Source organism: Cibotium barometz, chromosome 51 (genome assembly GCF_041138505.1).
Source record: "Cibotium barometz isolate CiBa-2024 chromosome 51, ASM4113850v1, whole genome shotgun sequence".
NCBI classification, from domain to species: Eukaryota; Viridiplantae; Streptophyta; class Polypodiopsida; order Cyatheales; family Cibotiaceae; genus Cibotium; species Cibotium barometz.
The window spans coordinates 22,615,818-22,640,188 of NC_141096.1; the positions used below are offsets into that span (position 1 = coordinate 22,615,818).

Consider the following 24,371-nt stretch of genomic DNA (forward strand, 5'->3'; position numbering starts at 1 on the left):
AATGTCAAGAGTTGGGTACCACAAGCTGCAGATTTACAGCCAAGGTAAACCTTCAAAAAACAGTCTTTTTCTCATCATTCAATAAAGCAAATACACCAGTCTTTGGTGGGGACCCTTCAAAGGGTATTTGGGACCCAAACAGGTGCACCTTGCCTTTGTTGTTATTCTTCTCTCTCTCTCTCTCTCTCTCTCTCTCTCTCTTATCTCCACTACATTGTGCAATCGTTAAGAACCAAGATGCTGAATATTCATTATCAAAGTATAACCCTGTCTGTAAGCTTCTGCATGTTACATTTCAAGGACACAAGAAGCCAAGAAGAGACGACGAAGCTAATGAAAAGCGTTTCTTTGCTCGAGTCTCAGAGATGCGCATGCTCATCTCTGACCCCGGCTCGAAAAACAAAAAAAAAAAGCCAAGAAGAGCCAAGGAGAAGGTGGAAGGTGAAGATCAAGGGTCATCTTGAGGGTGTCAATTATCTTAGCCAAGTGAAGGTCTCCAAGTCAGTTTTGTCCTGGTTATTTAAGCCAACAATTTGTCATTCTACTCATTCAGTAAAGCAAATACACCATACATGGTGGGGGCCCTTCAAAGGATATTTGGGACCGAGTTGCTCTTATTGGAGATTCCATGCAAATGGTGTTCCAGAATTTCATGAATCTCATAAAGCAACATGGATGTGAATTGCTTGAGCATAAAATTATGATCCAAGCCCTAAAGAAGCGATTACCTCTTCTAGCCTCTTCTTCTCTCATTCCTCCTTCCTCTTTCTCACCAATTCTCACCTAGATTCCTACCTCGACTAACTCCACCGAGGGGTTGATGCAACAAACTTGTTCTCCACTTGAATTGGAGATACGGGAGCTGTGTATTCTTGGATTCATTAGTTTGAAGTTTATTGTGATGTGGGTAGAAAGTCGGATGTGGATAAAGTATTGTCAGCTCGTTGCTACATTGAGGGTGAGGCCATTTCTTGGTGGACTCATTGGGCCCAGGCTAATTTCGGTTTCAGAGTTGTCACGTATGTATGGGACCAATTCATCATTGACTTCAAGAAGTAATTTTTAGCGCCTCGTATTATCTTGAACGGCTTGAGGATGAGCAAGGGATTGCGTTGGAACGCGCAACCCGTTCTCTAGTTTGCCAGTAAATTCACTCACGTGGTGTATAAGCTCAGTGAGTTGCTCAAGATCTTTGGCTACGTAGGTGGCCATAGAGTCTGTCTTGTTTGACATTGGCGGGCATGTTTTCCATTGATATGAGTAGACAAGCATGTAGAGCGATTTAGCATAGGTATGACCATGAGTATCAAGTTTGAGGCTCGTCGTGCTAAATTAGTCATCCAAGGCACATAATGTGTGGGATTTCATGGTTATCCCTCTTGTAGGAGCAGACATAGTTCTAGGGATTCACAAGTTCCACCCAAACATTGAGTGGGAGAGGCACACTTTTCGAATTCTTCGAAATGTGTCCAAGGCTCCTGTGATCATCAAGTGTGAGCGAGGGATGCCTAACTTTCCTCTCATAAGCCACATGTAGGCGAAATGAGAAACACAGAAAGATGCACATTATGTTGTATCGATCTATGTTCAGATCACCCAGGTAGTTATGAGAGGTTTTGAGAAGTACGAGGTCGTACATTCCATAAGTTTTTTTTTTTTGAGACAATCTCCCTTCCAAGCTTCCCCCGTAGAGAAGAGGATCACAAGATAGATCTCCTCCCAGGCTCAAAACCACCAAGCATGTTTTTGTTTTGCTTGAGTAACGATATGGAATTGGACTTGGATCGCGAACTCCAAGAATTGTTGCAAGCAAGTGTCATACGTTCAAGTGTCTCCTTACACAGTACTAATCCTTTTGTTAAGAAAAAGGATGGATCTTTCAAACTTTGTGTGGATTGTCGTGCTCTGAATAAGCTAATAGTTAAGAGTAAGTTCTTGGATTGACTATATTTTAGAGATGTTGAACGGAGTCAAGGTGTTTTCGAAGCTTGACCTGAAAAGTGGATACCATTAGGTGTGGATTGTCGAGTGGAGACATCCCCAGCCTTCCCCATTGAACTTTGTGTTCATGCCTTTTGGTTAGACAAACATTGTGGCAACATTTAATTGCGTGATGATGCATGTTTTTAGAAACTTGATTGGAATGTATGTCTTGATTTTCTTGGATAACATACTTGTATTTTTAGCGAAACAACAGAGCAACACGACATTGATGTCACAAAGCGATGAAGTTGCTAGAATGTAGCGAGCTTAATGTCGATGAAAAGAAATCGGAGTTTTATTTGTTCGAGGTTCATTACCTTGGATACATTATTAGTGCCAATGGCATCCAATTAGATGACACCAAAGTGAAATTAATCTTGAATTGGGAGATTCCAAAAACAACATATGATGTACGGTCGTTTGTGGAAATTTGCTAGGCATATTTCATCCACCTCCATGCACGTTCCTAAAAGGTGAATTTGGGCATGTTCTTGGATTCATCTAGGTATATAATTCAGCCGTATTAGGGGACATGCAGATTTCACATTGTGAAGTTTTCGTTCGAGTTGCGGCCAGTTGATATTGTGCCAATTCTTTCCATCTTTAGCGGTGCATTTACTCTATCAACTACTTATTTGCTGTACTAATTCTTTCTATTTGCTACTTCCCTTAGTGCTAGGCTTCATTATGGCTGAGTTTGTCCTGCATCTCCGGAGGTTTGACAGAAACTCAGTACGAAGGGGTTTGTGTGAATATATGCTCTTATGTGTGTGTGTGTGTGGAGTGCGTGTGTGAGAGCATATCTTGATATAGAGTTCTACACCCACTATTGGGCACTGATGATGTTAGTGGGGATGCCGTAGTATCTAGTCCATACTATGCATGATGTAGTTTATAGTTATGTAGTCTTGTGGGTTGACTACCACGAGTATATAACATGCATGTTCCTAAAAGGTGAATTCGGGCACGTTCTTGGATTCATCTAGGTTTATATATTTCATCCAGATCGACAAGTTTTTGACCTCTTGCCAACTATCACAGATCTGCACAAGGGAGCTATGTTACAACGTAATCGTCATCTAGTTGCGTATATGTCTTGTAAGCTTGTCTCGTAAGCTTATTCTTGCATACAAGAATTACTTGGTCTATTGTCGGGAACTCCTTAGCGTGATCAAGGTCCTAAAGCATTGGAAACATTTCCTACATGGGCGTGACTTTGAGGTTCGCACTGATCATTAGGCATTGTGCTGGCTTCAAACGATGCCAAGTGCACAATGGAGTGACCGACAACATTGAAAACAAGATGAAGCACAAGTAGGTGGATTTCGATGAACTCGGTACTGAGTGAATCATGGGATTGTGCCGTTACTTGATATAGGATGGTTGGTTTTTTTACAAAAGTCGACTTTGTGCCTTGAAGCAATTTAGGGCAACTATTCTTCATGATGTCCGTGATGCTATCACTGGTGGTCATAGGGGCATGAACTCAATGTTGGAGAAGATAAGAGTTGCAATTCGATTGGCCTAAAATGAGGCAAGACATGTTCACGTATTTGCAACATCGTCCGATTTAGCAAAAGGTGAAAGTATCGTTTGGAAAAAAAGCTGGGTTATTACAATCGTTACCGATTCTCGACAACCTTTCGATGGATTTTGTGACGAATTTACCTCTCAGGCTAGCTAAAGTGTAACACAGTGTTTGACAATTGTTGACCGTTTTAGCTAGTTTGTTATGCTTATTTCTTGTAGGGCTAATGTTACTGTTGAAGATATTGCAAAACTATTTATCCGACATTGGTACCCAATTGGTGGCATACTATGATCATTGTATCAGATTGTGATACCAAGGTCACCAGTCATTTTGGAGGGTATTGCTTGATAAATTAGGTACTAAGTTGATTTTTTCTAGTGCAATCCACCTATAGATAGATGACCAAATAGTTTTACAATCGATTGGTATTCTCTATCTTACAATCAATTGTTGTCTGACGTGCTGAAGTTTATGTCCATGATCAAGAGGTAAGTGGGAACAATTTTTAGTTCTTAATGAGTTGTTTTCTTTAGCTATTGGTAGGACTACTATAGAGTTCTACACCTACTATTGGGCACTGATGACGTTAGTGGGGATGTCATAGTATCTATGCATAATGGAGTTGACAGTTATATAGTCTTGTCGGTTGACTACCATGAGTATATTACATGCACGTTCCTAAAAGGTGAATTTGGGCATGTTCTTGGATTCATCTAGGTATATATATATTGGTAGGACTCTATATGAGGCAACGTTTGGAAGACTGGTCCAGTCATTGTTGACCAGAACATCCAATGGTCAACGCTAACCGATTGATGTAGTCTTACTAAGAGATTTTGGAGTCTGTGAAAGACATGTTGGCCAAAGCATAGGAGACCTATACTAGGCAGGCCAAAGCATAGGAGACCTATACTAGGCAGGCCAATAATGTAGGCATATGCTCACTTATGGTAGTGCTATGTGTGAATAGGGCTTAACCAAGGGCACTTTTTTCCATGTGGTTTTTCCCCTTGGATATCAAGTGTGAAAGGACACTCTATCCATATAACTTTTGTACTTCTATATTATATGGATGTGACACACATGCAAGGATTGACTTGCATTTTGTGGCTATCACACATTTGGTGTTTTGGCTCTCTCTCTCTCTCTCTCTCTCTCTCTCTCTCTCTCATTTCTGTGTGAGCTGCTGTTTCTTGCACCTAACCCTAATCTGCAAGAAACATTTTTGTGTGTGTGTGTGAGTGTGTGAGTCTACTAACAATTGGTATTAGAGCTGGGGCTGCCGTTGTTTTTTTCTCGTCGCTTGTGGATTTTTGTTGCCTATGGATTTCCGTCGTGTGTGGATTTCCGTCCGGCAATTTGTCTGTCGGTCAGTTCGTCCGTCCGTTCGTCAGCCCAGTTTGTCAACCGCCGCCTACGTTGACCTCCCCGTCAGCGGCGCTAGTGCTGAGAGAGCCACCACCGGCCTCTCTCTCTCTCTCTCATTTCTCTGTGAGCTTCTTCTTCTTGCACCTAACCCTAATCTGCAAGAAACATTTTTGTGTGTGTATGAGTGTGTGAGTCTACTGTGAGTGTGTGAGTCTACCAACAATTGGTATTAGAGCTGGGACTGCCGTTGTTTTTTTCTCGTTGCTTGTGGATTTCCGTTGTGTGTGGATTTGTGTGGGAGAAGGAATTAGGGTTAGGTTATGTGGGAGACATACAGAGAGAAACAAGGGAGAGAGAGAGAGAGAGAGAGTTGTGGGGATAAGTCAACTCATGAGGCATATATGTGTGACTCCCCTATCACACATGTATATTGCATTAGTACGCATAGTGCACTTAGTACATTAAAAGTACTAAGTGTACTATGTACTATAACTTATGGGCTTGTACACACTATAAGGGTGGGCATAACGCCTTTACCCCAACAACCTCCCACTTAAAGGCAAAGTGCCCTTAAGTAAAGGAAAAAAAAAATCAGCATGTACATGATAATATACAAGGCCATATCAAGGCTGAAAATGGCCTCATCCAATGCCCATCAAGTGTCTGCAATGAGCAAACCGCTCCGGAGGCAAACTCTTTGTCAACAGATCAGCCGGGTTGTCATCCGTATGAATCTTAACAAGCTGAATTTGCTTGTTCTCTATCACCTCTCTGATGAAGTGATACTTCACATCCACATGCTTCGTCTTTGCATGAAAGACAGGATTCTTTGCCAACTGGATGGCACTCTGACTGTCACAATGCAACAATGGAATATCCCCTGTATAACCCAAATCAACCACTAACCGAGATAGCCATAATGCCTCCTTGCAAGCCTCTGTGGCTGCAATATACTCGGCCTCTGTAGTAGATAAGGCTGTGCACTTTTGCATCCTGGATATCCATGACACAGCACCTCCTGTGAATGTAAATACATAACCGGTAGTAGACTTCCGGTTATCTGGATGACCGGCATAATCCGAATCCGTGTAACCATGCACTAATGCATCCTGTTTGCCAAAACATATGCACATATCCTGTGTGCCCTTCAGGTATCTCATGACACCTTTCACTGCTTCCCAATGCTTCTTGCCAGGGTTGGCCATGTATCTAGAAACCACTCCCACTGCAAATGCAATGTCCGGCCTAGTAGCAACCATGGCATACATGAGACTGCCACAAGCTGAAGCATACGGAATCTTGGCCATATCAGCCCTGTCTCTATCTGACTGTGGGCTGTCCATAGCACTGAGTTTCACATATGGAGGCAAAGGAGTACTAGTCTTCTTCCCCCCGTCCATATTGAACCTCTGCAAGACTTTGCCAATGTATTCCTTCTGAGACAAATACAACACATGCTGATTTCTGTCCCGAAGTATCCGCATACCCAAGATGTGATTTGCATCACCCAAATCCTTCATATCAAAGGTTTGATGCAGCCTCTGCGTCAAGGCATCCATCTCTTTACGAGATTTCCCGGCAATCAACATATCATCAACATACAAGATGAGGATCAATAGACTGCCATCCAAAGCTTTCTTGGTGTACAAGCAGTGATCTATGTCACTTCTCCTGAATTTCTGGGATTTCATAAATGTATCAAATTTATGATACCATTCCCTTGGTGCCTGTTTGAGCCCATAAAGACTCTTTTTCAGCTTGCATACAAGCTTCTCCTTTCCACTTACTGCATAACCCTCTGGCTGCTGCATATATATCTCCTCACGGAGATCACCGTGAAGAAAAGCAGTCTTCACATCCATCTGAATCAAGTCCAGATCACCATGCGCAACCAAAGCCAACACAGCTCTAAGTGTGGTCATTTTGACCACTGGAGAGAAGATCTCCTCAAAGTCCACACCATATTCCTGCTTGAAGCCCTTAGCCACTAACCTGGCTTTGTATCTTGGCTTTGCATCTGGTGCAACTTTGAGCCTGTATACCCATTTGCATGGCAAAACCTTCTTGCCTGCAGGCAAATGCACCAACTTCCAAGTTCCATTTTTATGAAGAGAATCCATCTCTGACTTCATGGCACGCTCCCATAGAGCTTTGTCTGCCCTCTGTAAAGCCTCCTTATAACATGAGGGCTCCCCACAGTCAGTAAGCATCAAGTAGTCAACCCCTGGAACAAACCTGTCAGGGGCTCTGGAGGGTCTTGTGGACCTCCGTACCCAATGACCATCATTTGCAGGTTGCTGTCCAGCCTGCATATCACCCATTGGTGGCTCCTGTTCCATGCCATAAGGCTGAATTATCATGCCTGGTATCTCCTCTAACTCTGGTATATCCATAGGGATATCTTCTGCCATATCTGGCTGTCCATTTGGACCATTTTCAGCACCATTTAAGGGCTGGTTTTCCTGCTGTAATGGCTGATTTACAGCCCTTTGTTGTTGTCCATGATGTCCATCATCATCAATGATGACTCTGCCAGGCTCCTGTTGCCTTGCAGGCTCCTTATACATGCATGTTTCATCAAAAATGACATCATTGCTGCGTATGATCTTTCTATTCATGGGATCCCAAAGTCTATACCCCATTTCACCTTTGTCACCATATCCTAGGAATATGCATTTGTGAGACTTAGGATCAAGTTTGGTGTGCATTTCTCTGCGTATGTGCACGTACGCAACGCAACCAAACACTCTCAAGTGCTTGTATGACGGAGGCTTCCCTGTCCATACTTCTTCTGGCACTTTCCCACCAAGCCTCGTGTTAGGTGACCTGTTTATAAGGTGAACGGCTGTCATAACAGCTTCAGCCCAAAAACCATGAGGTAATGCAGCATGTGACAACATATAGAACGGACCTTCTCCTGAATGGTCCTGTTCATCCTCTCTGCTGTCCCGTTTTGTGGAGGATCATAAGGAGTAGAGAGCTCCCTCTTGATGCCTTTAGCATCACAAAAGTCCTGAAACTGTTTGGACATATACTCTCCACCATTGTCGGAACGCAAAGCCTTGAGTGTTTTACCAGTTTGATTCTCAACATGAGCAACAAACTTCTAAAACACTGAGAATGTATCACTCTTCAAACGAAGAGGATAGACCCACACCTTGCGTGTGGCATCATCAATAAAAGACACAAAATATTTTGCCCCTCCCAAAGAAAGCTGAGGCATCTCACATACATCTGTATGCACAAGCTCTAACTGAGCATCTTTCTGTCCAAGAGCTTTCTTGTGGGGGCACTGTAGTTGCCTACCATATATACAATGCTCACAAAACTGAAAACTTGAAAACTTTAGAGAAGGCAAGTAACCCAAACGAGACAATTGCTCCATTCCCTTGACACTCATGTGTCCCAACCGGCTATGCCACATAGAAATTTCCGGCAGCTCGGTTGCATTTACATTAGCATGGTGACAAACACCTGCATGCATAAAGTAAAGAGTGTCCACCTTAGAGCCTCTGGCAACAACCAGTGAGCCCTTACTAATTTTCCACTTTCCACTACCAAATGTGGTAACATAATCAGCATCATCAAGCTGTCCAGTAGAAAGCAGATTCTTCTTGATCTCAGGCACATGCCTGACATCATGGAGCATAAGCTGTGAGCCATCTGAAAACACAAGCCTCACATCACCTCTGCCAAGTATCTTGCATGCATGGTTATCACCCAAATAAACCACTCCTTCATTGCCAGCAGTATACCTGACAAACAAGTCTCTGCAACCTGTGACATGAAAGGAGGCACCTGAATCAATGATCCATGAGTGCATACCATGACCCCCTGTAAGAAGTGAATGGGCATCAAGTGAAGAAGTAAATAGGACCTCATCCTCACTGCCACCTGCATGTGACACATTGATTTCTTCAATCTTGACTCCACTTTTGCCCTTTGGCTTTACATCTTTGGCTTCATCTTTCTCTTTGTCTTTGCCTTTTCCCTTTTTCTTTTGATCATTTTTCCATTTGTAGCATTGCTTTTTAATGTGTCCCTTTTTGCCACAATAATGGCATTCCAAATCCTTTTTGGAGCGAGACTTGCTCCTTCCCCTTTCTTGGCTTTTTCCCCTTTGTTGGGATCTCCCACGTGCATTCATTGCATTGGACTTTCCAACAGAGTTGTTTTTCCTGTTCATCTCTTCTTGAAGAAGAGCACCCTCAACATCTGCATATGACAGCATAGCATTCGAATTGCTAGTGGCTGTCCTGAATGTGTCCCAACTCTCTGGCAAAGTGCATAACAAAAAAGTGGCTTTGAACTCATCGTCCATTGCCAATTTTTGATTAATGACCTGGCTGACAATACCATTAAACTCATTTAGATGGGCTGTCATAGAAGCCCCTTCCTTCATCTGAAGACCTATGAGTTTCTTCAACCAATACACTTTGCTTGAGGCACTTTGTTGGGCATACAAGTCCTGCAATCTCTGCCACATTCCCCAAGCTGTCTTCTCTTCACGAATGCTGAAAAGTAATGAGTTTGACACAGACAACATGATAGTAGATCTTGCCAGCTCATCCATATCTTCCCACTCTTCAGCAGTAAGAGAAGCGGGCATTACACCCCTTTCTTTGATAGGCTTGTGCTGCTTTTTCTGGAGCAACACATTGTAGCACTGGGTTTGCCAAATATCATAATTATGCGAGCCTTCAAGCTTCTTGATGTGAAGCAATGAAGAGCTCTCACCTGTGGTTGCCATAGCAAAATGCAACCTGTCAATGCCTGACTCCCTGCAAAATGTGCAAACACTGCACCAAAAGCACACAAAGTGCTCACAGTTGTTCTCCCAAGCTTTATCTCCCACTGCGGAAGCAAGAATGCAACTTTTCTCCCACTTTATGTGATGAAATCACCAAAATCTGGTTGCTGCAGATTTTGGACAGCACCTTAAATGTGCTCTGTTGCCCTTCCAAAGTACTGTACAGCAGTACCAAGTGCTCACCAATGATGTACCAAACCTGTACCGGCAAGTACAGCAGCTGAAATTGAACCTTTTGGTCACTCAAAACAGTGTACAGCCATGCCAAAACTTGCACAAAGCTGTGCCAAATCTGTACCAGCAGGTACAGTAGCAATAAATGCTCTCCTGGCTGTCCAAATGAGTGAAAATCAGACTTTTACAGTCCTGTACACTGCATACAACAGTCCCGAACAGAAATTGGGCAAAAGCCCCTTGACTGCAAGCTGATTTTTGAGGATTCAAGGCATAAATGTCTTGCCTGCTGCTTTGCCAAGCTCAACAAGCATAAAAACTTGAAAAGCCCCTTGATTTAACATCAATTTCTGATCATACATGGTACATTGACGCACATGAAGGCATCCAGAGTGTTCACGATGCTTCCCCCTGGCCACATATACATCAAATACATGAAAGCCCCTTGATTTACAGGCACATTGAATGCTTGTAAGGCATCAACACATTATCCACAGCATCAAATGCGATTGCCTGCATGCAAATCAACCAAATCGGCACAAAAGCCCCTTGATTTGCACTGCAATTTGCTGCAATATTGTGCGATTTTTCACATCATACAGCATGTATGAGTGCTTAATTGCACAATTACATCAAAAGCCCCAAATTATAATGCCCAATGTCCTGTCAATTGACTGCAAATGTGACCAATGTCACGATTTCCTGCCAATTGACCTGGGGTGTGACCAATGTCACCCAATTTTGCTAATTTTGCTCAAAATTTGAGCAATTTGGCACCTGTACCTGCTCAATTGCAAATAATGGACATAAAAATTCCCGAAATTGAAGCAAAATACCTCTATTTTGGGCTGATTTGAGGGGCAATTCTGATGTTGACTGCTGATTCGTGTGGATAATTAGCTGCTGCTGCTGCTGCTGTAGAGGACACGTGGAGGCACCAGGGGACACGTGGCTCTTGGTCCCCTCCCTCTTCTCATGATGGCTGCACTTGTTATCACATAGCAGTGGGGAAGCTTGCAATCACAAAGAAGCCTAGGATGGGAGCATAGAGAGGGCTGTCAGGATAAACGACTCCGAAGACGGGCTTTTTGTTGACGTACTCAAAGATGGAGCCAATCGTAGCTATGGCAACAACGCCAGAAGCAAGCAAGTAAGCGTAGAAGGGTATTTCGAAGCCCGGTTCAGAGACAGCCTGCTTGCGCTCCCAAGGAGGGGGTTCACTGGAGCCCGGCTGAGCCCACGAGGGGACATTTGTCGTCTGCTCCTGCGGTTGCTGCTGTTGTGGGTTTGCCTGCGAAGAGGGCTCCAAGCTCTGTGCGCGAGTGAGCACCCCAATGGCTTTCCTATGCTTCATGCCTCCATGTGGGTGGTATGGCAGGAGAGAAGCGCCAGTGGGTCGTTGCGGCCTTCGAAGTTGATGATAGATTTGTAAGCCGGACTCGATCACCAGGAAGACTTGGGTTTTGGCTGTCGCAAATGAACCACCTTGTCGAATTGCTCTGATACCAATTGTGTGGGAGAAGGAATTAGGGTTAGGTTAGGTGGGAGACATACACAGAGAAACAAGGGGGAGAGAGAGAGAGAGAGAGAGAGAGTTGTGGGGATAAGTCAACTCATGAGGCATATATGTGTGACTCCCCTATCACACATGTATATTGCATTAGTACGCATAGTGCACTTAGTACATTAAAAGTACTAAGTGTACTATGTACTATAACTTATGGGCTTGTACACACTATAAGGGTGGGCATAACGCCTTTACCCCAACAGGATTTTCGTTCGGCAATCTGTCTGTCGGTCAGTTTGTCCGTCAGTCCGTCAGCCCAGTCTGTCAACTGCCGCCCACATTGACCTCCCAGCCGGCAGCGCTAGTGCTAAGAGAGCCATCGCCGCCCGATCTAGTCTCAACACCCGGCGGCGCTACTGCGCAGGACTCCACCGGTGCTTGATTTTGCCTCCCTCGCTGGCGGAGCTAGTGCTACGAGCTCCACTGCCTCCTCGCCCATCGGCGGCGCCGCCGCCGCCGCCTGTGTTTGCTCCACCTGTCTCCACGTCCAGCTCCGGCTTGCAGTTCCGTCCCGTTGCTAGCTTGCACACCGTCTGCAATAGACTATGTACTGCTCGTCTGACACCGGCCGTTTGTACCTACTCGTCTGACACCGACCATCCTTGCCTGTAGCTGCTCGTTTGATACCTGCCGTCTGTGCTTGGTCATCTCAAGCACATCATATCACTTGCAGGTATTTTAAACTCATATTTTAAAAAGAAAAAAAAGGGGGGACATTTTCGTAGACATTTTGTTGTAGGTTCAGTGAATTTGGGGGATTGGTCAAAATTTCCCTTAGCATGGAAAATTGCAAGAGACAGAATTACATGGATTGTATTTGCCACAGAATTGCCAAAAAATGAACGTGCTGCTTTGGTTGGAATTTTGGGGTTTTTCAAATTAAGCTCAAAATCAGCAAATTAAGCCTCTTCTAGCTGCAGAAATTTGGGGCTTTTGTGAAAATTGGGCAATTGACTCCACATTGAAGAATTGCAGTGCATAAAAATTGGGGCTTTTCAGATTGGAGCATGTAATTGGGGATTACAACGGTGATTTGTCACATATGTATACACATTGTGTGTAATTGGACAATTTGGTGCAGGTTTATACTTGCTTCAGGTTGCAGGTAAAAATTTGCTCAGGACATTTGGTTGCCTGGCAGTGCACATTGGTGCTTGGTTTGCTTGCAGGTGTATTTTGTCGACATGGCGCAAAATGCTATAGATGTATTTGGTGTGCTCACCCAAGAGGACAAGTTGGATGGATGAAACTCTCTTGAATTTCATGATCCCTAATTTGCTAGTATCCAAAGGGCTTTGGGGCGTCATGTGTGGTGACGACACACACCCACTTACCATATAGCTAGCAACGCCTCAAAGGGGAGATGCTCAAAGAGCTTGTGAGATAGAACCTGCTCCCACACAAGAGCAGAAGAGATGGGACTCTAGGGATGCGCATGCCATGTCCTTGATAGCCCTTTCAGTGAAAAGGATTATTATTCCACACATTCCGTCTTGCAAGACATCGAAGCTTGCATGGGACACGTTGGAAGCAATGTATCAGGTACGCAACGAGGAAAGAGTTGCCTACTTGAAGAGGCAGTTGGATCCTCTTTCTATGGATGAGGGTGACTCCATGTCAGATTATCTCACCAAAGTGAGATTTGCAGGAACAATTGCTCAACATTGATGAGGTCATCCGAGCTAGACAGCTGGTCACTAACACTCTTCATTCTTTACCACCTTCCTACTTGGGCGTTCACACCTCTCTCAACCTCGCTATGAGAGGAGGTGGTGATCCCGTCAGTTTTGAAGAGGTGGTGGGTTTACTCTTGCAGGAAGAGCAAACAAGAGCAAACCTATCTAGCAACCATGGTGGAGACAAGGCATTTACAACTAAGGATAAGGGTAAAGCAAAGAGCGTTAAGCATGGGGGACAACAGTCTAGTAAGGCTGGTCATGGACAACCCTCTTCTAGTGGTGAAAAGTCTGACAAAGGGGATGCAAACAAGCCTAAAAAGAAGGGTAAATGTCACTACTGCCATAAGCCTGGCCACTACATCAATGAATGTAGAAAGCGGATTACAAGAGAGAAAAAGAAAGATGCAGGCAATGCAGTAGCAGACTCTTCTGATGACAAAGCACAGCAATCGGCTAATGTAATTCAAGAAGAGTACACTTTTTTGGTCACATGCACTAGTGACACATCAAGTGCTTCAGACAATGATATATCTTGCATTGCATCTGACAGACAAGATGTATCATGGTATTTTGATAGTGGTGCTTCGAGCCACATCACTTTATGCAAAGATGTATTTCAGCACTTGGTTTATGCTTCAAATGGCCGCACTGTATCATGTGTAGATCATACCACATATCCAGTAAAGGGAATTGGCAATGTCATACTTATTGCAGCCAATGGTGCCAATATATGTATGAAAACTGTGTTGTATGTTCCAAGGATAAAGAAAAATCTGCTCTCCATCTCAGCCATAAACGACCAGGTTTAAAGGTTGAATTTGAAGATGGGAAGTCTTTGGTAAAAGACCCATCAAAGGGTTATGAAATAGTCACTTTTGGAACACGATACAAAGGCTTGTATAAGCTGGATAGCTATGACAAGCGTACTTATGATGCAAATACAGTGGCTGCCCACACTCCTGCAATGCATGATAGCTATGGCATGCTCGTTTTGGGCATGTAAATTTTCGGAGTTTGATGCTTTTGCAGAAGCATCATATGGTTGATAATATGCCACCTCTTGAGTCTCCAACAAGACATGTATGTGAGGGGTGTATTTTGGGAAAGATGCATCCAAAACCATTTCCCAAGGATGGAGCTGTTAGAGCTGAAAGTAGATTACAGCTCATACACAGTGATGTATGTGGTCCAATGCGGACACCATCCATAGGGGGACATCTTTATTTCGTCACATTCATTGATAACTACTCCAGGTTTGCTTGGGTTTACCCCTTGAAAGCGAAAGCAGAGGTGTTTACATTCTTTCGACACTTTGTAGCAATGGCTGAAAATATGTGTGGATGTAAAGTCCAAACACTCCGTTCAGATAGAGGTGGAGAATACATGTCAAATGTATTCAAGGATTATATGCTTCAAAAGGGCATCAAACACCAATGTACTGTGCCTTATACACTGTAGCAGAATGGTGTAGCTGAGAGGAAAAACCTCTCTCTCATGCAGATGGCAAGATGCATGGTGAAAGCACAAAAGTTGCCTCGCAATTTTTGGATGGAAGCTATAATGTGTGCAACTCACGTGATGAACATGTGTCCAACAAAAGCTTTGAAAACCATAACACCATTTGAGGCTTGGTATAGCCGAAAGCCAAAAGTGGATTGTATGCGTACATTTGGGTGTTTTGCATATGCACATGTGCCAGAACAACTCCGAACAAAGCTAGATGATAAAGCAATGAAATGCATTTTTGTGGGCTACAACAATGAGAGCGAAGGATACCATCTTTATAATCCAACAACACACATGATTTTTGTCAGTAGAGATGTGGTATTTGCTGAAAATTCAGTACAGCCCGTGTATAGCTTGTATAAAAGTAATGATACAGGCATACATGACATGTTTGATGGACTATTACCCATTGCAATTAGGGGGGATTCAGATCAGCCAGTCCCTACACAAGAAAATCCTCATGTAGAACCTGTGGAACAGCCAGCAATTCAGTCCCCTTCTATGGAAGAAGTAGAAGATCTTGTCAGGGAAGAGCAAACAGCCATAGACACAGCCAAGTTGGTGCCAAGATGGTTGCTGAAAACAAGAAAGTAAACTTACAGCTCCACTCACAGGCAGAACAAGGGCTAATTCTAGCCATGCATTGAATATGCATCATGGAGAGTCTGCATTAGCCATGTGTGGTCTCTTTGATTCAAAAGAGCCTTCCTCTTATGAAGAAGCACATGAGAATGAGCATTGGGTGCAAGCCATGCAAGATGAAATCTCTTCTATCATGAAGAACAATACTTGGGATCTTGTGGACTTGCCGAAAGGCAAGCATGTCATTGGAACAAAGTGGGTGTACAAAGTCAAAAGGAAGTCTGATGGTACTTTTGACAGGTACAAAGCAAGACTTGTGGCGAAAGGGAACTCTCAGAAAAAGTGAATAGATTAAGAGGAGACTTTTGCTCCTACTTCGAGAATGACTACAATAAGATCAGTGATTGCATTAGCTGCACATAAAGGATGGAAAGTGCATCAATTGGACATCAAAACTGCATTCTTAAATGGGGATTTACAGGAGGAAGTATATGTAAATCTGCCCATTGGTTTTGTAGTTCTTGGTGAGGAACATAAAGTATGCAGGTACACAAAGCATTGTATGGGTTAAAGCAGGCTCCAAGAGCTTGGTATGATAAAATACATGCTCATCTAACCAGCCAAGGTTATGTGAATAGTCCAGCTGAAAGCACATTGTATGTGAAGAAAACCGAAGCCGATATTCTCATAGTCATCTTGTATGTAGATGACATGCTCATAACAGGGACTAGCAAAGCACAAATTTTAGATTTCAAAGCTGATTTGAAAGTTAAATTTGATATGTCAGATTTGGGGCCTTTACACTACTATCTCGGCATACAGTTTATGCATAAAGATGATGGCATTGTTATGCTTGCTAAAAAGGTTTCACATGGATGAATGTAAGCCCATTTCTACTCCAGTAGAACCAGGTGTACGGCTTAACTATGCATGATATTGGAGAGCCTTTTGAGACCGGCATTTATAGCTAGGCAGTGGGATGTCTCATTTACTTGTGTAACACAAGGCCTGACATATCTTTTGGGGTGTCTTTGTTGAGCAAATTCATGCACAGCCCATGCACAAAGCATTGGCAAGCAGTCAAACGCATTTTTCGTTATCTTCAGGGTACCCTGGATCTTGGTTTGTTCTATCCCAGGGGGAGCAGGTTGCAGCTTTATGCATACAGTGATTCAGATTGGGCTCGTGATTATGATACCAAACAATTCACCAAGGGGAATTGTTTTTTTCTTGGTAGTTCATGCATATCTTGGCTGAGAAAAAAGCAACCAGTGTTGCTACATCTAGATGCGAGGCTGAGTAGAGGGCAGTCTTCACAGCTACAGTAGATTGTGTATCATGCACGTACCAAGCACATTGAGATTCATTATCACTATGTCAGAGAGAGGTTACATGCAGGGGAGATCAGTTTATCTTACTGCCCTACATAGGATAATGTTGCAGATCTATTCACAAAGGCTTTACCTCGAGAGAAGTTTGAAGCTTTCCGCAAAGCTTTGGGCTTACACTCATACAGAGAGTGATCTGCTACCTTGTACAAGTTCACACTCACTATAGGGGAGATTTGTAGGCATATGCTCACTTATGGTAGTGCTATGTGTGAACAGGGCTTAACCAAGGGCACTTTTTTCCATGTGGTTTTTTTCCCTTGGATATCAAGTGTGAAAGGACACACTATCCATATAACTTTTGTACTTCTATATTATATGGATGTGACACACATGCAAGGGTTGACTTGCATTTTGTGGCTACCACACATTTGGTGTTTTGGCTCTCTCTCTCTCTCTCTCATTTCTGTGTGAGCTGCTTCTTCCTGCACCTAACCCTAATCTGTAGGAAACATTTGTGTGTGTGTGTGTGAGTCCACTGGGTATATCTCAAGATTATGAAACAAAGGTTGAAACATATAGACAAGTGATGCTCAAAGTTCTCGTTTTGGAGGTTCGGACCTTTTCCCATTCGGAAGAAGATCAGCGAGGTGTCCATGAAGTTGAAGTTACCTTCGAGCTAGACCATGCATGATTTGTTTCATGTTACTTGGCCGTAGCACTATGCAAGACCTCCTCTCACAGATGTCCAAGATGAACTGTCACGAGATAATGCTGATGAAGCCATAGTTGTTTCTCGTACCGGTACGAATGGGTTCGTACGGTACGATATCGTACGGAACTATTTTTTTTTCTTGAAAAAAAAAATTCCAAATGCTAAAAAAATATAGAAACCCTGCTTTACGAAGATCCCAAATGCTCGCAATACTTCGCAACTTTCGTGTCCACTCAGTATTCCATATGGGGTTGTTGAGAGACCTAAAAAATCTGGCAAGGTAGACTGGTAGTGTACACTTGATTGGTAGGATGAGAGAATCTTGTTACATCACTTAGGGATCCCTGGTATAGGTAGGCTTATGTACGAGGGAGAAGATTTGGACATGGCCATTTTGATCTAGAGAGGAGTCCCTAAACTTATCACCCTAGATGCACTCCTCGTATTTGTGCAAGGACGTCCCTTAGTCATAAACGCTACACTGGGAGACCTTGGTATTGCATTACCCATCCAGGTTCTTTTTTGGAGACAATCGAGAGATCCAACTGGGAGAGATACATATCCATGTTCTGGTTCCTCAAGCACTGTAGACTCCTCCCCTCCCAACCTTCCCTCACATTCAAGCTTGAAGCTCCATAGGTTGTAAGTGTAAAAAATAAAAACCGTATTTTATCGTACGGTATCCGAAAATTTCATATCGTACCGAAAATTCCCGTACGGTATCGTATCGTACGGTATCGTATTTCGTACCGTGACAACCATGGATGAAGCTGAAGTGATGGCTCCAAAACAGATCGTTTTGTACCGTTTCAAGGATCGCTCCGGCTAAACAGAGTGTCCGTGGACCGTCCCTCGTGAAGTTTCACGACCGAGGGACGCATGAAGTAGTTTGGCTTGACAAGAACTGCTTTGAAGACTATTTGGCATTATTGATAGACTATTTGGAGGCTATGCAGCTTCCGTCAAGTTAAGTAGAAGGGGATGTCATGTGCATCCCGCACTTGGATATGCCACGTGAACATATTTGTATAGTAGGTGCAAGCCTTAAGTGTGGTAACAGTCCCTTTGTGAGCCCGTGTCCGGCATGAGTCAGCCAGGGATCCACTATAGAGGGTAGGGTCATGGTTTGGTGTGCATGTCTTGCACATAAAGTCATTGTGTGTCTCGCACGTCTGGGTAACCCTGTAGAATGATGTAGAGGTGGACCAGGCTTTGCTTGGGCTTCGAGTTTCATGGCAGCTCATGGCCTGCCAAAAGACCAGCCCAAGAGCCACTAAGCATCCATGGGTATGGGGGCTAGCCATAGGCCAGCCCTATGTCATAGGTCAGCCCTATAGGCCAGCAAGAGGGCTGTCAACCAGCAGCAAGGGCTCATAGTATTTTTGGGGACACGAGACAGTTACGGTTTTAGTGGGGGAGAATGTGACCTAGGCACATTGCCAGGCTTGTCAACAGCCATAATGAGGCCTGCCTGGAGGGCGGGCAGGCACGGGAGAGAAGGCCAGGTGGACAAGTGAATGTGTGGATGTGAACGGGATCTGAAAATCAATCAAGAAACTATCACCTCATTCTTGAGTCGTGTACTACTCACTCTCTCTAGTGCTGTATCTCTTTTTCTCCCTATCGCTGTTGGCTCCACCACCATAGCCATGGCTTTCATCTGTGAGCCTCCATAGCTAGCTGCTCTTCTCTTATTCTAACACCTGGAACTCGCGTACCCTCAATATGTATGCAACCAGCCGAAATGAGGCATCTTTGTGGAGTTGCTTGCTGCAAACCTGGCTAGAATGATGTGGTGTGGAATAGAAGGTTTTCTATGTGAGTCAAGGAGAGCATCAAATGCTCTTATGTGTGTGTGTGTGTGTGTGTGTGTGCGTGGAGTGCGTGTGTGAGCATATCTTGATACAGAGTTCTACACCCACTATTGGGCACTGATGACGTTAGGGGATGTCGTAGTATCTAGTCCATACTATGCATAATGGAGTTGATAGTTATATAGTCTTGTGGGTTGACTACCATGAGTATATAACATACACGTTCCTAAAAGGTGAATTTGGGCATGTACCTGGATTCATCTAGGTATATAATTCAGCCGTATTAGTGGACATACAGATTTCACATTGTGAAGTTTTCGTCCGAGTTGCGGCCAGTTGATATTGTGCTTATTCTTTCTATCTTTAGCGGTGCATTTACCCTATCAACTACTTATTTGCTGTACTAATTCTTTCTATTTGCTACTTCCCTTAGTGCTAGGCTTCATTATGGTTGAGTCTTCCCTGCATCTCCGGAGGTTTTATAGAAAGGCAGTATGAAGAGCTTGGTGTGAATATATGCTCTTATGTGTGTGTGTGTGTGTGTGGAGTGTGTGTGTGAGAGCATATCTTGATACCGAGTTCTACACCCACTATTGGGCACTGATGACGTTAGTGGGGATGTTGTAGTATCTAGTCCATACTATGCATAATGGAGTTGATAGTTTTTTAGTCTTGTGGGTGGACTACCATGAGTATATAACATGTACGTTTCTGAAAGGTAAATTTGGGCATGTTCCTGGATTCATCTAGGTATATAAATCAGCCGTATTAGTGGACATGCAGATTTCACATTGTGAAGTTTTCGTCCGAGTTGCGGCCAGTTGATATTGTGCTTATTCTTTCTATCTTTAGCGGTGCATTTGCCCTATCAACTACTTATTTGCTGTACTAATTCTTTCTATTTGCTACTTCCCTTAGTGTTAGGCTTCATTATGGCTAAGTCTGCCTTGCATCTTCGAAGGTTTGGCAGAAACTCAGTACGAAGAGCTTGGTGTGAATATATGCTCTTATGTGTGTGTGTATGTATGTGTGTGTGTGTGTGGAGTGCGTGTGTGAGAGCATATCTTGATACAGAGTTCTACACCCACTATTGGGCACTGATGGCGTTAGTGGGGATGTCGTAGTATCTAGTCCATACTATGCATAATGGAGCTGTTAGTTATATAGTGTTGTGGGTTGACTACCATGATTATATAACATGCACGTTCCTTAAAGGTAATTTGGGCATGTTCCGGGATTCATCTAGGTATATCAAATGAGAGAGTTCAATGCATGACCCAGTTATATTTCTTGCGTAGCATAGTCAAGGACCATGGCTTTGAGTCTATCAATGCTGAGCCCAAATAGAGTGGATGAGAGAGAGCATTCCTATTTCACACCACCTCCGTTCCATGTGCACTTGACATTTGATCTGTTCCACCTGTTGCTCCGTATGTTCCTATGGAAGGCAACAATACATCCTGTCACCTTTCGAGTCTACTGTCTTCCATGACTGTGCTTAGAGTTGCTGGATGGTCAATTGGAAATGAAGGCTTTTATAAAACGGATAAACATTATTTCGCTTGATTTTCCATTTTCTTTTTCATTTCATAATCTCCTTTTAGCATATCTACATTGAAATTTTCCCCAAATTCCCTCTCTCTCCCCCAACCCAACTCTCCCCCCCCCCCCTCTCCCAAATTTATGCTCATTTCTATTTGTACTGTTAAATTATACCGTAATGTTGAAGGCCTGCAGTTTCCTAGCCATATCTGCTTCCTACTTTCAAGACGTTTCCATTGCGTAGACATCAGCCATTTCTGTCCTAGTGTACCGTTTTTGTTTCCCTGCTGCTTAAGTCACAATGGAGTGAGTCCCTCTGCGATCCATTTCTTTGTGCCTTTAAGCTTGTTTGACTGATTGGAAGAACAACTTGACAAACCGGTAGTCCCTGGCGTTGAGCTGGTGAAGGCAAGCGGGAACTTTTTGGAAAATCTGGTGGAGAGGGACTCCGCGAAGGAGACCGTTGGTGACGCGAATGGCATCTCTCATACCGACTCCTAGAAGATGACCGGGAGCGAAGTTTGTGTGGTACATCCCTTTTTGTATCCAAAGGAGTGAACTCTCCTCCGGGAAGTTTCGCCACTTCGCCCTCAGAATTGTCAAGCTCTTGTTGAGAAGCATGAGCCTCGGTAGATGCCAAACCTGGAAGAATAGGCGCTTGGGGTGCGGACTCTATCTGATTGAGACGGCTATTGCTAGGATAGGCGAGTACTTCATGATTAGCTTGTCATGAAACTTTGGCAAATAACTACTCCCAATCAATTATTGGCATGGCTCCAGCTAGTTGGTCATGTAAGTATCTCTCCTTGTCTCCCATCTTTGTACCATCTCTTCATGTAAACTGCCTATGCAGATCTGAAGGGCCTTTGACTGCCTTAGCTTATCTTCCTTGATTTTGTCTTTGGCATTGGATTTTGTGTGTGTGTGTGTGTGTGTGAGAGAGAGAGAGAGAGAGAGAGAGAGAGAGATGATTGTCATTAATGAACTCATATGATCGGCTTTTCTCGTCATCCTGATTTTTATAGGCAGCACTGGCATGTTCCTCCTTTGGATGGCAGCTGTGTAACTGCCGCTATATTCCATCCTGGAAGCAGTGGTGTTTTGATTGTTGCAACGAATGCCAATGTGTTGCATGTGCTTGATGTGGAAGCAAGGAGACTCGGAGAATGGTCAAGGCAGAATGGGTCCAGGCTTCCCCGATCCTTTTTGGAGTTTCCTGGAGGAATTCAGGGCCTGTCTATGTGCCCCTCACAAAAGATGACCACTATCATTGCATACAGCTCAAAGTAAATGCTTCTACTCCTTCACCTTTGCAGTCTTAACTTTTTGTTGACCTTTTGAAGGTGATTGCATTGGTTTGGGAACATGGGTCTATCTTAGGCTTGTCTTTTGGTGGTTCTAAGGGCACACTGCTTTTAACAGGGCTATGTGCTTCATTGACTTCAAAAAAGCTGTCCCTCAAGATGAAACAGGGTCAACATCCAATTCTGGCCAGAAAGTCCATGTCTCTAACAGAGCTCCATTTTTAAGCAAGCATGGAAAATTGCAGAATGGGGGCTCTAATGGGCCTCATAAGAACTTTGTTGTGGTACCTTTCAAGGATCCGGTGCTGTTTGTTGGACATGTAGCGGATAGCTCTATTTTGGTAATAGAAAAGCCATGGTTAGATGCAATCAACCAGTTGCCACCTCCTGTGTACAGGCATTTGTATGGTACATGATCACTTGTGTGCTAGAAGCTGTTCTTTCTGCCAAAGGAGGTTTGTGACTACTGCTCCTTCCAGAGCTGGCTGCCAACATGTTTCAAGATGTACCGGTTTAGCTTTCAAACACAGGTGAGCATCCTGCCAGGTTATACGATCCCACCAAACTGCAAGGTCTATACTACTATGCTGAGAAACCGCATTTGGAACTGCCAAGAATTGCACAGAGAGTTCTTAATCTGTCATGAAGAGGGTTTGCTTTTGGCTTCTAGCCCTCACCATTAAAGGCATCAGATTCTAGAAAGGTCTAATGCAGCACAAAAGGTGTGCCAGGACCGTTGGTTGGTGCGTACCCTTTGAGCAGTGAAGGACTTCCATCTTTGCTGATTGTCTAGATGTGTTTCTAGAACTGAGCCACATGCCAAAAATTTATGCATGATAAGGCTTGGCCTGACCTGCTTAATTCTGCAGAATTTTGTCACTCTTGAATTGGAGATTATGATTTGAGTTACCTCGCCTGTAAACGTACCCCACTCGGAATTATGCTAGATGCAAGTTGGGTTGTGTGAACAAAGAAGAGTTCGAGTTCTTGTGCTTGTTTGTGTTTTTGAGATTTATGACTAACCGATTTGATGATCTAAAGACTTTTGACTGTGATAATTTCCTTATATGATGATGACTTGAATTGTTGTGGTTTATGTAGTAAGATATTGTTGGATACCTTTAAAAGTTAAAGCAGGAGATGTTTCTCCGCCCTAGAGAGATACTGGAAGAGTTGGTCCTTGTTCCACCTTAATTTGAGGCTCTAAGAAGCTTGTAACTAAGTATATTTCCCCTTGCCGTTTATACAAGTCTTCATGTATTGTATAAACTCCGAATTTGATTTTTGATATGAAGATACACCTCCACTCCATGCACGGAGCAAGCTTAGTCATGTAACCACTTATTCTGTATAGCAGCAGGCTATTGTATCCACCAAGAGATCTCCCCTGTCCGTTTTGATATTACCAAATCCATGGCTGAGGTACCCTTCCCAGTCTGTTTTGATGATAGATCCAAGGCTGAGGTATATGAATAGCATTGTTGGTTTTTATTGGCATAACTGGCATCTTTTGGGATTACATGCCTAGCTTACACAACTGACATGCATGGCACATCCCTATATCATCTTGAACTTGGGCAATCAACCCAAGCTCTTGCATGCGTTTCAACCTCTACAAGGTTGTATTTTTAACTTTTTTATGCCACATTTCCACACCCTTTTTCTAATGGATAATGTACAATAATATCCGATGTAGTCTCTTACGTTTTTTTAATTAGTATGAAATCTATTTCTCTTGGGATGGGCCAAATAACATGGGCGCCGACTCATTGCTGGGACATTATGTGCCCATGCAATTGTGACTTATGGGAGTAGCTCTACTATCCTATAAGTTACTACTAATCACTGCCCTAGAAGTTACTACTAATCACTACATGCCCTAGAATGATGGCCAATGATGCATATCAACATCAACGCACATACTACTAGGCTTGAATTCCATGACCTCCAGCATCATACAAAGTTTATCCCGCATGTGAACACGTCATATGACCGTGCAAATGCATGTCCTAGCATTATACCATGATGAAAATTGTCCCAAGGAAATTGATCCACATATGGGTTAAATGATGCCATATCTCTCATCTATATAGGATTAACCACAACCCCACCCCCCTCCACGTGGGCAAAGGAGGTAGGACTATTTCAAAATAACCACTCTTCCTTCAACCGTGAGGAGGAGCCAAACCTCACATCTTCGAATGCAATTTTGAATTTGAATCTAAGAAGATCTCATCTGACATCTTTCAATGAAATCTTTGTATACATGCTTACATACCTATAGATACACACTTATATATATTATGTATGTATGTGTATCTATAGGTATGTAAGCATGTATATATAAATAGTGTGCATGTGCATGTGTGTGTGTGTGTGAGAGAGAGAGAGAGAGAGAGAGAGAGAGAGATTACATGTAAGATGCATTTATTTGAGAGTGAGCACACCTCACCACTCATCCCTACCAT

General features: G+C 43.4%; 2 protein-coding genes across 3 annotated transcripts in view; one reads left to right on the top strand and one right to left on the bottom strand.

The window, feature by feature from the left end:
• The window catches only part of LOC147609428 (WD repeat-containing protein PCN-like), a 47,927-nt gene extending 24,984 nt beyond the window's left edge, over positions 1–22,943 (top strand). For both annotated transcript variants that reach the window (XM_086787422.1, XM_086787423.1), the window contains 2 exons: positions 21,625–21,885; positions 22,022–22,943. In XM_086787422.1, the coding sequence (XP_086643548.1) occupies positions 21,625–21,885; positions 22,022–22,319 (559 nt within the window). In that variant the 3' untranslated portion in view covers positions 22,320–22,943. The remainder of the gene's footprint in view (positions 1–21,624; positions 21,886–22,021) is intronic.
• LOC147609429 (uncharacterized) lies at positions 10,840–11,320 on the bottom strand. Its single transcript, XM_086787425.1, has one exon. It carries the CDS (start codon positions 11,218–11,220, stop codon positions 10,861–10,863), a length of 360 nt encoding a protein of 119 aa, XP_086643551.1. The 5' UTR covers positions 11,221–11,320; the 3' UTR covers positions 10,840–10,860.
• Positions 22,944–24,371: the final 1,428 nt, after the last annotated feature.